Genomic DNA, 13578 nt, shown 5'->3' on the forward strand with positions numbered 1-13578 from the left:
TCTTTACAATAAGATATCTCATACGCTAGTTCCTGTATAGACTGCCAGCCAATGGTAATTACCTTTCAGTGCCTTCTCTTTTTAGCCAACTCTCAGAAACAAAATAACACAGATGAGAAAGATAAAAGGACTTGGAGAAAGAAAGATAAGGACTGGAGGGGCTCCTGGCTGGTTCAATTGGTAGAGCATGTGACTCTTGATCTTGGGTCCTGAGTTCAAGCCTCACGTTTGATGTAGAGTATTACTTAAATAAACTTAAAAAAAAAAAGAAAGATGAGGACTGGGGATGAGTGAAGAGGTCTGGCAGAAGTGTCATTGAGCAGCTACTTTGAGGACTGGGGTACCATTTTCTCTGTCACTTCTTCTTTCCCATATACTGATCACGAGGAGGGACAAGAAAAGAAGATGTAGATAATTCTCTTCTAGAGAAACATCTGAATTTGAGGATAATTTGGACCACTTTCTTCCCATTCCTGCTGGCTAGAGTATTTTGCAGTTCAAATACTGTGTACATTGTTCTGGGCTCAGTAGATAATGTAGCTATATATGCCATGTATTGCATTTCAAATGTGCTCATGTTCTAATGTATATTTTACTTAATACACAATGGCAAATGGAAACCTCCTTATTAGTTTATCTGTATATTAGGTATATAGTGTATATGTAAATATTTTCATTCAATTTTTTTTAAAATTTATTTGACAGAGATCACAAGCAGGCAGAGAGGCAGGCAGAGAGAGAGGAGAGAGCAGGCTCCCCACTGAGCAGAGAGCCTGATGTGGGGCTCGATCCCAGGACCCTGGGATCATGACCTGAGCTGAAGGCAGCGGCTTTAACCCACTGAGCCACCCAGGTGCCCCTTCATTCAATTTTTAATAGAAATTTAGCGTCTTGAAATGCTGCATAAAAATTATTTTTGCTGGCATACTTATTTTTTTTTTAATTATAATGTATTACTGGTTTCAGAGGTATAGGTCTGTGATTCATCAGTCTTCTATAAGCCCCAGTGCTCATTACATCATGTGCCCTCCTTAGTGTCCATCACTCAGTTGCCCCATCCCTCCACCGTCTCCTGTTGAATAACCCTCAGTTTGTTTCCTATGATTGAGTCTCTTACGGTTTGTTTCCCTCTCTGGTTTCATCTTGTTTTATTTTTTCCTCTTTTTCTCTGTGATCCTCTGCCTTGTTTCTTAAATTCCACATATCAGCGAGATCATACGATAATTGTCTTTCTCTGACTGACTTATTTCACTTAGCGTAATACCCTCTAGTTCTATCCATGTCATTGCAAATGCCAAGATTTCATTTTTTGGATGGCTGTATAATATTCAATTATATATATATACACCACATCTTCTTTATCCATTCACTTGTCACCTGTTGATGGACATCTGGACTCTTTCCATAGTTTGGCTATTGTTGGCCTTGCTGCTAGAAACATTGGGGTGCAGGGCTAGCACACTTTTCTAATACCAAAAGCTGTCATTGAACTCTTTAATTATGATGGTTTATAATTTTTTCTATAATTAAAAAGAACTTTTTAAAGTAGTGCAGTGTCAACCCTCATTAGGGTTACAAATATAAAAGTTGGCAATTAGACTGTTAAGTAATGATCTATCTTAAAGCTTGTTAACAAATAAAAATAAATTAAAAAATTAAAAAAATATTAAGGTTAAGGTGAATTAATATAATTTTCCAATTTCACACGTTGTAACACTTTGGGTTGGATAATATTTGACATTATTACCTAATTACTGAAATTAGTTCCCAGTGACTTTCTGTTGGAAGGTTTCCTTAAATGTGTCCTCTTGCCTATCTTTCTATCCCACCTGTCCCCATTTATGGTGCAACTAAATTTTCTGAGGAACACAGGAGGTTGTTGAAAAATGTGAGATTGACTGTTTTCCGACCTCCTTATTAGTTAGGTTCAAAGCAGGAAAACCCATGTCCACGCCCCTATACTCCAGCAGAAAGTAAACAAGGACCTTGAAAAGTTGGGTTTTTGAGTATTAAAGGCTTTACATAGGCTCTTATTTAGTTGTTAGGTGCTATTAGTAACTTCCCAAGTTTTAGTGGCTTATCTGAGGGCTCTTCAGGATAAAGATAATCTTTAAATACTCTTTTGGCAGATGGTTGCTCTTTTGAAAGAAAAGGTAAGAGGAGACTTAAAAAACAGTGTTGCCCAAACATACTGTTCATAGACTGGCCAGTTAAATTAAGCAGTTTGTAATTTCATGTAAATTACTATTGTAGATTAAATAGCAGTATGGCTGTGGTGAGCAAATCTTTTTATTGGTTCTGTGGTGCCTATGGTAGCTGTTGTCTAGTTGGTCTCCATCACTGAAGGCGGGTGCTGACACACCATCTACTACTGTTTGAACAATCTCCCCCTTCAGTTCTGTCAGTGTTTGCTGCATATATTGTGGGGCTTGATTATTGAGAGCATATGTTCTAGTCGTCACATCTCCATGCTAAACCGACCCTTTTATCATTGTGTAATGTCCTCCTTTGTTTCATAATAATTTTTGCTTTGAAGGTCATTTTGTCTGATACTTGCCTAGGCACTCTGGCTCTTTTTTATGAACTATTTGCATACAGTGTCTTTTGGCTTTCAGGACTTTATTATAATATTTGTCTTTGAATGTGTCTCCTGTAGACTGTATATAGTTGGATCTAAAAACCTCCATTTCGCTAGTCCCTGCCTTTTGACTGGATTGTTGAATCTATTCACATATAATGTCGCCATTGACACGGTCAGATATTTATGTCTGGGCCTTATTTTTTGTTTCCTGTATGTCTCATGTAGATTTTGTTCCTCTGTTCCTCCTTTGCGGTTTCTTTTGCATACATATTTTTAATGTAACATTTAAATTCCTTTAATTGTTTTGGTTTGGTTTTTTTAGTCATTTCCTTAGTGCTTGCTCTGGGGTCCTACTACATACATTTTAACTTACCAGAATCTGCTTCAGATCTGTGCCAGCTTAGTAAGGTACAGGGACATTACTTATAGCTCTATTCCCCATGCCCCTCTTTGTGGTATTATTGTTACATAGATTACATCTAGAGGTTACAAAAGCCAATAATACAGGGTTACCATTATTACCTTATATAATCTTATCTTTCAAAGAATGAGAGAGGAAATAAGAATAAGCATATGTTTATTGCTTTTGTTATACTAGCCTTCTTATTTCCTATTCCTAGTTTTGTTTGTGTGTTTGAGTTCCTATACTGAGTCCTTCCCTTAGTGCAGGGCAGTTCAGTGCTCACCCACCTCCTTTGTGCTGTTATTGGCAAATGTTTTGTTGGGCCCATAATATATGGAAATAGAATTAGGCACATATTGTTTTAAATTGCTTTTTAAAATCCATTATGGGAGGAGGGGCCATATCAGATATGATTTGCTAATATGATTTTGCTAATATTTTCTCCTAGAAGTTGCCTTTTCATTTCTTAAAATTAAGTTTTTAATTTTAATTCCAGTATGGTTAACATACTGTTATATTAGTTTCAGGTGTGCAGTACAGTGATTCAACAGTTCTGTACATGACTCAGGACATGGAGTCTCACTGGTTTATTATTTTTGTTTCGTTGCCTTTGCTTTGCAGTCAAATCAAAAAAATTGCCAAGGCTGAGGTCAAGGAGCTTACCCTTACGTTTTTCCACTAGAATTTTTATGGTTTCAGGTCTTACACTGAAGTATTTAATCCATTTTGAGTTAACTTTTGTGTATGGTGTGAGATAGTGGTCCAGTTTCATTCTTTTCCAAGTGGCTGTCCAGTTTCCTAGTGCCACTTACTGAAAAGACTGTCCTCTCCCCATGGTGTATCCTTTGTCCTAAATGAACCTAAATGTGTGGATTTATTTCAGGGCTGTCTGTTCTATTCCATTGATGTGTCTATTTTTAGGCCATTGCCATACAGTTTTGATTACTATAGCTTTGTAATATAGTTTGCTATTGAGAAGCATGATACCTCTAGCTTTGTTGTTCTTTCTTAAGCTTGCTTTGGCTTTGCAGGGTCTTTTGTGGCTCCATACACATTTTTAGGTTGTTTTTTTTTCTGTGGAAAATGCCACTGGAATTTTGGTAGGGATTGCATTGAATCTGTAGATTGCTTTGAGGTTATAGGTTTTTAAAAAATACTTATTTATGAGAGAGTACACACATGAGCGTTTGCATGAGTGGGGAGAGGGGGAGGCACAGAGGGAGATGGAGAAGCAGGCTTGGTGTGGGGCTCGGCCTCAGGATCATGACCTGTACCAAGGCAGACACTTAACCAACTGAGCCCCTAGTTGTAGATATTTTAACAATATATATATTTTTGGAGAGAGATAGAGTGAGAGGGAGAGAAAACACGAATGGGAGGGAGAGGGCATCTTAAGCAGGTTCCAGCTCAGAACAGAACCTGATGCAGGGATCGATCTCATGACCCTGAGGTCATCACCTGAGCTGAAATCAAGAGTCGGTTGCTTAATTGACTGAGCCACGCAGGCACCCTTTAACAATATTCTTTTAATCTGTGAGTGCAGCTGTTTTTACGTTTGTATCTTCTTTAACTTTTTCCATCAGTATACTATATTTTTCAGTATGCAAAATTAGCATATTAATAATTTATTGATATTAACATAATAGTGATGCCTTTGTGGTTTTCACATAGCTTTTTTTTATTATTTTAAAGATTTTATTTATTTGTCAGAGAGAGAGGGAGAGAGAGCAAGCACAGGCAGACAGAATGGCAGGCAGAGGCAGAGGGAGAAGCAGGCTCCTGCTGAGCAAGGAGCCTGATGCGGGACTCGATCCCAGGACGCTGGAATCATGACCTGAGCCGAAGGCAGCTGCTTAACCAACTGAGCCACCCAGGTGTCCCTTCATATAGCTTTCTTTAGTATTTTCCTTATTTGTTCTATTCTTTCTATTTTGGAAATTTGCGTATATTTTCCCAGATCTTTGCAAAATGAACCACATGTAAAATCTCTAGGAGTTTTTAAGATACCCCTTTCTCTAATTTACATCAAATGTGTTCTACACTCAATTACTTTTTAATACCCTCTTGTGAGAGAGGCTAATGGCAGCTCTTCTCGTCTCTGCAGTTGGGTGGGGGTAATGAGATCATCTCTCAGTGATTCTTCTAGGTTGGGGATTAGTGGGTCATTCAGTGGTGTGAGGCCCAGCCCATCATGAACACTTAGTAAATATTACATGATGGTGAGTGCAGGGCCATTCATTCTTCCCAGGTCTCCTGCCTCCTATGTTGGTGCTTGTTTCACTGTTAGTAGCTCCTCAGGTGTTTCAGACCATCATCCTTTTCCACATCAAGCTAATCACTCTGCCCAGGCCACATTTTTACTATGTGTTACAACAATGTCAAGAAATTTTGTACTAAGTAGAGAAGTCTCTGAACTATGTTTACCCAGTGGGCCAACAAAGGAATATTGGATTTTCTCAGATTGAACACTGCTAGGATTTTCAGCTCTACTTCTGGCCCCCAGTTCCACATCAGTTAGGAAGCTATTTTCTTCAGAATGTTGCTGGTATTTATTATTTAAACAACAGATCATGTATGAAGTCACAAAGATAAAAAAAATTTATCTTTTATAATTTTTCACCTTCTCAACCAATATTTTTTAGCCCAAAAAAAATATTTAACTTCATTGGGCATTCAGATTTTTAGATATATATTTTTTTAATCCACTATTTCCTATGAGTAAGTACCACCAGGAAGCAGCCAGACAGAAGATGGATCCTTCTGCACTCTACCTGTACTGATCTCTTCAGTAAATCAATGTTGTAAAAATGGAGACTGTGCTAGATTCAAAGGGACTTAGGGACAAACAGTGAACTGCAGGGCATGGCCTTGAATAGAATACTGGCTTGGATAAAACCAGCTCTAAAGGAAATTTTTGGGGCCAGGCAAATTTGGAAATAGTCCAGATAGTTATATGAAATGCCATTAACTGAGATGGAGAGATTCAGAATTTTGATGAAAAAAATTTTTGTTACAAAAAAAAGTCTATGTAAATATATAGATAGTGCATTTACTAGCAGATTTCTTTCTAAGACGTTAATAGTGGTGCTCCTACTCTCAAGTGATGAGAATGTGGGGTTTTTATTTATTTCTTTACTGTCTTGTCCTCTCAATTTCTCAAATGCACATGTCCCATTTTTGTGGTAATAGAAACTTTTTTTTTTTTTATAAAGTCTAGACTAACATGTCCTTTTATAGATGGGTTGTTGTAGTATATTTCACAAGTTTTTCCTCTTTTTATTTTTTATTTTTATTTATTTATTTATTTTTAAAAGATTTTGCTTATTTATTTGGCACAGAGAGAGAGATCACAAGTAGGCAGAGAGGCAGGCAGAAAGAGAGAGGTGGAAGCAGGCTCCCTGCTGAGCAGAGAGCCCGATGCGGGGCTCAATCCCAGGACCCCGAGATCATGACCTGAGCCGAAGGCAGAGGCTTAACCCACTGAGCCACCCAGGTGCCCCAAGTTTTTCTCTTGATAAAGATTTTATAATCTTTAGGATACTCCTTTGAACCATTTCTTTAGATTCTACATGCATCTTCCTTTTTGAGATTTAATTTTTTATTATGGAAACTTTCAAATACATAGGAAAGCAGATAGAATAATAGGATTATCAATTATGCTTGGTTTATTTCCTCTCCACCCACTATTTTTTTTTTAAAGATTTCTTTTTATTTATTTATTTGACAGAGAGAGATCACAAGTAGGCAGAGAGACAGGCAGAGAGAGGAGGAAGCAGGCTCCCCGCTAAGCAGAGAGCCCGACGTGGGGCTCGATCCCAGGACCCTGGGATCATGACCTGAGCCGAAGGCAGAGGCTTAACCCACTGAGCCACCCAGGCGCCCCAATCCACCCACTATTTTGAAGGAAATCCCACATGCCCTATCTTTTCATTCACAAGTGGTTCAATATTTATTCCAAAAAAATAAGAACATTTAAAAAAATCAGGATATAGTATCACACCAAACAATAAATATGTGAAATAATAGTATTTCTTCAATATAATCAAATATCCAGTCATTCACCTTTCTCTGATTGTCTCATAAGTGATTTTTTTTAAAAGATTTTATTTATTCATTTGACAGAGATCACAAGTAGGCAGAGAGAGAGAGAGGGAAGCAGACTCCCTGCTGAGCAGAGAGCCCGATGTGGGACTCGATCCCAGGACCCTGAGATCATGACCTGAGCCAAAGGCAGCAGCTTAACCCACTGAGCCACCCAGGCGCCCCCTCATAAGTGATTTTTATCTGTAGTTATATTGTCTGAATCCGATATCCGGCAAGTTCCTGACATTACAAATGGTTATGTGACCAGTAAGGTCTTTCAATCTATAGGTTTATCTCTCTTCCCCCAGCAGTTTTTCTCTTGCAAATGATTTATTGAAGAAACTAGACCCTTTATCTTTTATAATTTTTCACCTTCTGCATTTTTGTGCATGCTCTCTTTTAATACCCAAGACTGGAAGCTGTGCTCTTGAATGCATCTGAGCAGAGTTCCATTTAAAACTTATAAAACTTACCATGTTTGTAAAATCTGTAAATTGAAATGGTTGATTTCTTTTTTTAAACTTTCAAAATACTTTTAAAAACTAATCCTTAAAATTGAAAAAAAATTAGCTGTATAACAAATTTTTGTGCAGCATCTAGAAATGATTTATTTCTAGTGACTTTATTTTTTTGAATGTATCCAATCAATATTTAGCCTATTGTCTTCCAGAAATGAAAGGTGAGGATTTAAGTTCCGTAACTGTTCTCTCTTCTCTCCCACCTCTTCCTCCTTATAATATTTTATGTATTTTTATTTGCTTATTTATCTTTAATTACTTTAAATAATATACTTTTGCCTCAGTTTCTTATGTAGCAGTTCAGTTTTCTCAAGCCACATTCTTGGGCATAAAAAGGATTAACTTCACCGGTGCCTGGGTGGCTCAGTGGGTTAAAGCCTCTGCCTTCAGCTCAGATCATGATCTCAGGGTCCTGGGATTGAGCCCCGCATCAGGCTCTCTGCTCAGCAGGGAGCCTGCTTCCCTTCCTCTCTCTCTGCCTGCCTCTCTGTCTACTTGTGATTTCTCTCTGTCAAATAAATAAATAAAATCTTTAAAAAAAAGGATTAACTTCTTTTCCATAACTAAAAGATCCCATTGCACCAGCTGGCAAAAACCTTAATCATTACCAATTCCAAGCAACCTTGGTCATTTTACATGTAAACTTATGCAGGTCAGATTTCATTCCTGCCTTCCCTTCATTTCTGGGAGTGCAGGTTGTTTCTGAGGTATTTATGTGGTGCCGATTTCTGGGAGTAGGTAGGCTTTGAAATGGTTGATTTTTTTTTCTTTTTTTTAAGATTTTATTAGAGAGTGAGAGAGAGAGCATGAATGGTGGGGAGGGACAGAGGGAGAGGGAGAAGCAAACTCCCCGCTGAGCAGGGAGTTGGATGTGGGGCTCCATCCCAGGACCCTGAGATCATGACCTGAGCTGAAGACAGATGCTCAACTGACTGGGCCACCCAAGTGCCCCTGAAAATGGTTGATTCCTATCCTAAAGTCCTCTAAGTTTAAGACTCATATAGCCTTGATTGTTTCAATGAGCTGAAACAGCTATTGAAAAAGCGTACACTGGGGTAGATGTTAGCCCTATCAGTTACACAGATTTTTTGGCAGGAACTTGCCAAATTTCCTCTGCAAAGCTAAAGGAAAAGCTTGCCCTGAAAGTACATTCTGATATAATGGGGTCCTTTTGAAATACTTAGTATCCTCAGAGAGCTTGGTCTACCAATGTGCTCTTCATCGTGATACTGGTGTACTATTTTTTTTGTTTGGTTTTACTTTACTGCTAAGGCTGCTGAGGTTTAAATTTCCACTGCTTGCGTACTGATTTGTTTCTAATGATTGCAGGTTGAAGATGACAGTGATGCAGAGACCTATGGAGAAGAGAATGAGGAACAGGGAAATTATTCTAAAAGAAAGATCGTCTCTAACTGGGATCGATATCAAGATATTGAAAAAGAGGTCAATAATGAAAGCGGAGAATCACAGAGGGGAACAGACTTCAGTGTTCTCCTCAGCTCAGCAGGTATGAATCCCATTCGCATGCATATGCTTTAGTGCTCCGAGAGTCCCGCAGACCTTTTATTTATGTTCCTTTTAAAACTGCGTTGTAATAACTAGCAGTTCATTTTGTCCTTTGGATTTTAAATTTGAGTAAAGGACAGCGTATCTAATGGCTTGTAAGGAAGAAAGATGTTTCTTTAAGTGGAAGCTAGGGATTCCACATACCGATGTAGAAGGACTTAAGTCCTGGTTGAAATGGATGAAAGTTTTTACGGAAGTGAAAAATGCTGCACTATGCCCCTCTAAATTGGGTAGTCTGAAAATAGAAGTCTTTTCCTTGATTTCATAGGAATCAATACTTATGTTTATACAAAGCTTTACGAAGCTTCTAGAATATGTGTTCTTTCCTCTTTTATAGCCAGGAATATGCATATTAGTGGATATGCACATAGAAGAGACCCGTGTACCTGAACGTGAAAACCCTTCTGTTTTGCTTTTGGATGGTTTTCTCTATCAGTAAGGTGCAACACCCTTTCCTTCTCTGGCCAGCTCTTTTTGAAGACAGAATCCACCCTGAGTGTGCAGCTGTGTGAGGCTGGAGAGTAGGAGTATAGTGAGAGAATGGAATAGGGGTGGTTGTACAGATGGCTACTTTCCAGTAGGGTGTGGCATGAGGGTTGAAAGAATGAATGGCAGATGGATTAGTGGTTTTCAGGGGTTAGGGATGGGTTTGGTGGATGTGGTTATGAGAAGGTAACATGAGGTGTCCTTCTAGTCCTGATACTGATCATTTTCTCGATTGTGGTGGTAGATACACAAACCTACACAAGTGATAAAATTGTCTAGAACTTAAGACACATACACACAAGTGATTACAAATAAGACTGGGAAAATCTGAACAACATTGGTGGGTTATATCAATATCAGTATGTCAATATTCTGGTTGTGATATTATACTGTAGTTTTGCACAGTGTTATCATTAGGGAAACTGGGTCAAGTGTGGGAGATCTCTCTGTGTTGTTACTACAAGTATTATGAGAGTCCACGATGACCTCAACAACAAAATATTACCAGGTCAAAAAAAAAATTTTAAAGGATAAGGAGTTAAGAAGCAGAGAAATAAAATGAAGATTTTCAGACAGTTTGCTTTAAATTCCCTCTTCCTCCTGACTTTTATGTTGCTGTTGAGTTCAACCTGTCTTTTTTCTTCTCTGCCTATATTTTTGAATGCCTGTACCAGACTAAGCATCCTAAAGTGATGAATTCTCTTCTGACTTAATTAAACCCTTTGAGGAGAAAGAGAATTTTAAGTGGAGAGAGTATGTGAGTGTGAGTCAGAAGAGCAAGGTTCAGCCTGGTGTCATTATGTTCTATTCCCCCCACCACCACTCGGTAACCCTCTTAGAAGAGGTGTTTGCTGAGGGCATCGAACTCACGGACTGTTCAGGGACTGGTGACTCCTCTTCTTCCCGGTCAGATGAGTACTACCATCTGGTGACCTGAATTTTGGCCAATTACAGGCTTATTAGCACTTTTCTTCAAGGTGGGAGAAAGGTAAAAGGTAGGCTGCTTATTTTCTCTTTCTCTTGGCGGTTCTGCGAAAGGACGTAGGGAAAGCTTGAAGTAGGTGCAATAAGGTTAACACATGAACTACCTGGTTTTAGTTGAACCAAATGTATAGTCCATTACTAGGACCGTGTCTGGCCTGTGAGAGATCCTGCATGAATGTTTGAAGGCAATGCAAAGTTCGAGTCTGACCTAGCATTTACGCCCAGTGGCGTACTATTTTGGTTACTTATGTTAGCATTTTATTTACAGTTTAAAACCCAACATGATTTGGGTCTCCTATGTCTTTCCTGTAGTCTGTCTTTGCTTGCTGATTTCTTTCCAGGTGACTCATCTGTGATTGGTTTTTTGGGTGATCACAATTGTCACATCTTCTGATATGTGCTTTGATTTTTTTTCCCCATTCTTCTGGTGGTTGATCATTTTCTTTTCACCATGTCCTATGCCTGAGAAGAGCCTCCATGTTCTCTTCATTGTAGGAGCAGGACTGTATTAGTTTGCTTTTGAGGGATGGACTTCCTTCTCTGATCCTAAAATATTAATATTCTCCAGCTAGTCTGACTATACTCCTTGGAGTCACGGACTTCTAGTATACCATATTCATCTGTATAAATAAATACATAACCCAGAAAAGTACATTGCTAGTTAGATGTGCACATCATCAACTTTTCTAGATCTAGCCGAATTGCTCTCCAAAGTGGAGATGAGCTAGGATTCCTAGTGTTCGCTATCTTTGGCCATATGTAGTACTGTTAGACTTTTTAACTATTGCCGTCTGACTGAATGGTGTCTGGTTGTGGTTCATTAAACAATTATTTGAGTATCCGCTACTTCCAGGTACCATTTTAGAGATTGAGCATATGGCAAAGAACAGGGCAGACCAAAACACGCACCTCCTGGAGTGGACCTTCTAAAGCGTGGAGACACAGTAAAGAAAAGCAAATATGTAAGATGCTAAATGGTGATAACTGCTTGAGATCGAGATGAAGTGGGGAGAGGCTATTATAATTTTAGAAAGAGTGGCCAGAGAAAGTCTTATTGAGATGATGACATTTGAATAAAGGCCTGAGGAAGGTGAGTGAGGAAGCAAGCATTGAAGATATCTGTGGGAGGAGTGTTGTAGGCCAAGGGCATAACAAGTTAAAAGGCTTGGTGACAGGAGTATAGAGAATAGCAAGGGAGACCAGCATGATTGGAACAAAGTGAGCAAGTAGGTGATAAGGTCAGAGAGGCATATGGGGCCAGATCACGGGGAGGCTTGTAGATTATTATTAAAGATGTTGGCTTTTACTCTGAGATGAGCAGCTATGAGAGGGTTTTGAAGAGAAGTGTGATATGGCTTAACTTAACAGGACCTCTCTGGCTGCTGTGTTGGTAAACCAGCTGGGAGGCTATTGCAACAACCCAAACAAGTGGGGATGGTGGCCGTGGCCAGGGTGGTGGCCATGGAGCTGGTGAGACGTGGCTGGGTTCTGGATCTATTTTGAGGGAACAGCATACAGGGCTTGAGGATGTGGGGTATGAGGTAAAAAGATGTATGAGGATGATGCCAGGTTCTCGGCCTGAGAACTACAGGAAGGAAGCTGCCATTGATTGAGATAGGTAAGACCATGGGAGGTGCTCAGTTTTGCATGTGTTATCATTGAGATGCCAGTTGGACGTCTGTGTTAGTCAGAGTTCCTGTAGGACCTAGATGGCACCCTCAATAGAATTAGAAGGAACTTTTAACAAAGACATTGCTTACACAAGTATGGGCAGGATGTGGGGAGAGCGCATAGATCGTAGAGCATTGGGAGGAAAGGCAACAGCAGAGATGTTACTATCCCTCGTCACTGAAACTCTGGGGGAGAGATTCTTATAGGGCAGTTGACCTTGAGAGGATGAGTCAATCACCTTTGCTCCAGAGATCTAGCCAGTGAAGGTGACTCTCCAGGGAGGGAGAAGGTGAATAAATACTCTGGTCTTATACTGCCCCCCCCCCCCCCCCTTATTCTCCTGCCAGGGCTTCCCAGAATCCTAACCTCCTAGCAGCCAGAAGGCAAACAGAGCCTGTTGCTGTCATCCATATAGATCAGCCTCTTAGGGCAGAACAGGGAGGAGGAAGAAGGAGGGTGAATCTGGAGGGGCAAATGTAAGAGCCCCAGCATAGCATCCAATAGGAAATACCTCGCTGGTTGCTGGATGAAGACCTCTGGGGTGCAGGATCCAGGTCTGGCCTGGAGATACACATCTGGGGGCTGGCAGCCTGTAGGTGATACTTAGAGTCACGAGACTGCATGAGATGACCAGGGAGTTATTAGTAGAAAAGTTCTGAGCACTGGGCAGCACAGTCTAGTCTATGAATTCATAAGTCTAGAGCTTATGAATATGAGAAGGAACCAGCAAAAGGAGACTGAGTGTGAGTGGCTGGAGGAAAAAGATACCAGGAAACTGGTATCTTTAAATGTTTCCTGGAAGGAGGGATCTGTGTCAAATGCACTTGATGACATCTAGAAATTGACACTTGACTTTAACAACATGGGGTTACTAGTGATCTTGGCAAGAGTAGTTTTATTATTTTTTTTTAAAGATTTTATTTGTTTATTTGACAGAGATCATAAGTAGGCAGGGAAGCAGGCAGAGAGAGGAAGGGAAGCAGGCTCCCTGCTGAGCAGAGAACCTGACATGGGACTCAATCCCAGGACGCTGGGATCATGACCTGAGTTGAAGGCAGAGGCTTTAACCCACTGAGCCACCCAGGCACCCCAGTAAGAGTAGTTTTGTTAGTGGTGGGATAAATCCATTCTTGAATTCAAAAAGAATATGGGAGGAGAGACATTGGAGACAGCAAGTATAAATAACTCCTAATTTTAAGGAGTCTTGTTATTATCAAAAGGAGAGCAATGGACTGGTGGGGGAAGTGGGTCAAGACCTGTTTTTAATTTTAATTTTAATTAATTAA

The 13578-nt window shown here is 39.7% G+C and overlaps 1 protein-coding gene across 1 annotated transcript in view; it reads left to right on the forward strand.

Moving 5' to 3' along the window:
• AVEN (apoptosis and caspase activation inhibitor) overlaps positions 1 to 13578 on the forward strand; it is a 191634-nt gene that overhangs the window by 40591 nt on the left and 137465 nt on the right. Inside the window, 1 exon segment of the mRNA XM_047737058.1 lies at positions 8915 to 9092. Within this exon segment, the coding sequence (XP_047593014.1) occupies positions 8915 to 9092 (178 nt within the window).

Source organism: Lutra lutra, chromosome 7 (assembly GCF_902655055.1).
Source record: "Lutra lutra chromosome 7, mLutLut1.2, whole genome shotgun sequence".
Taxonomy (NCBI): Eukaryota; Metazoa; Chordata; class Mammalia; order Carnivora; family Mustelidae; genus Lutra; species Lutra lutra.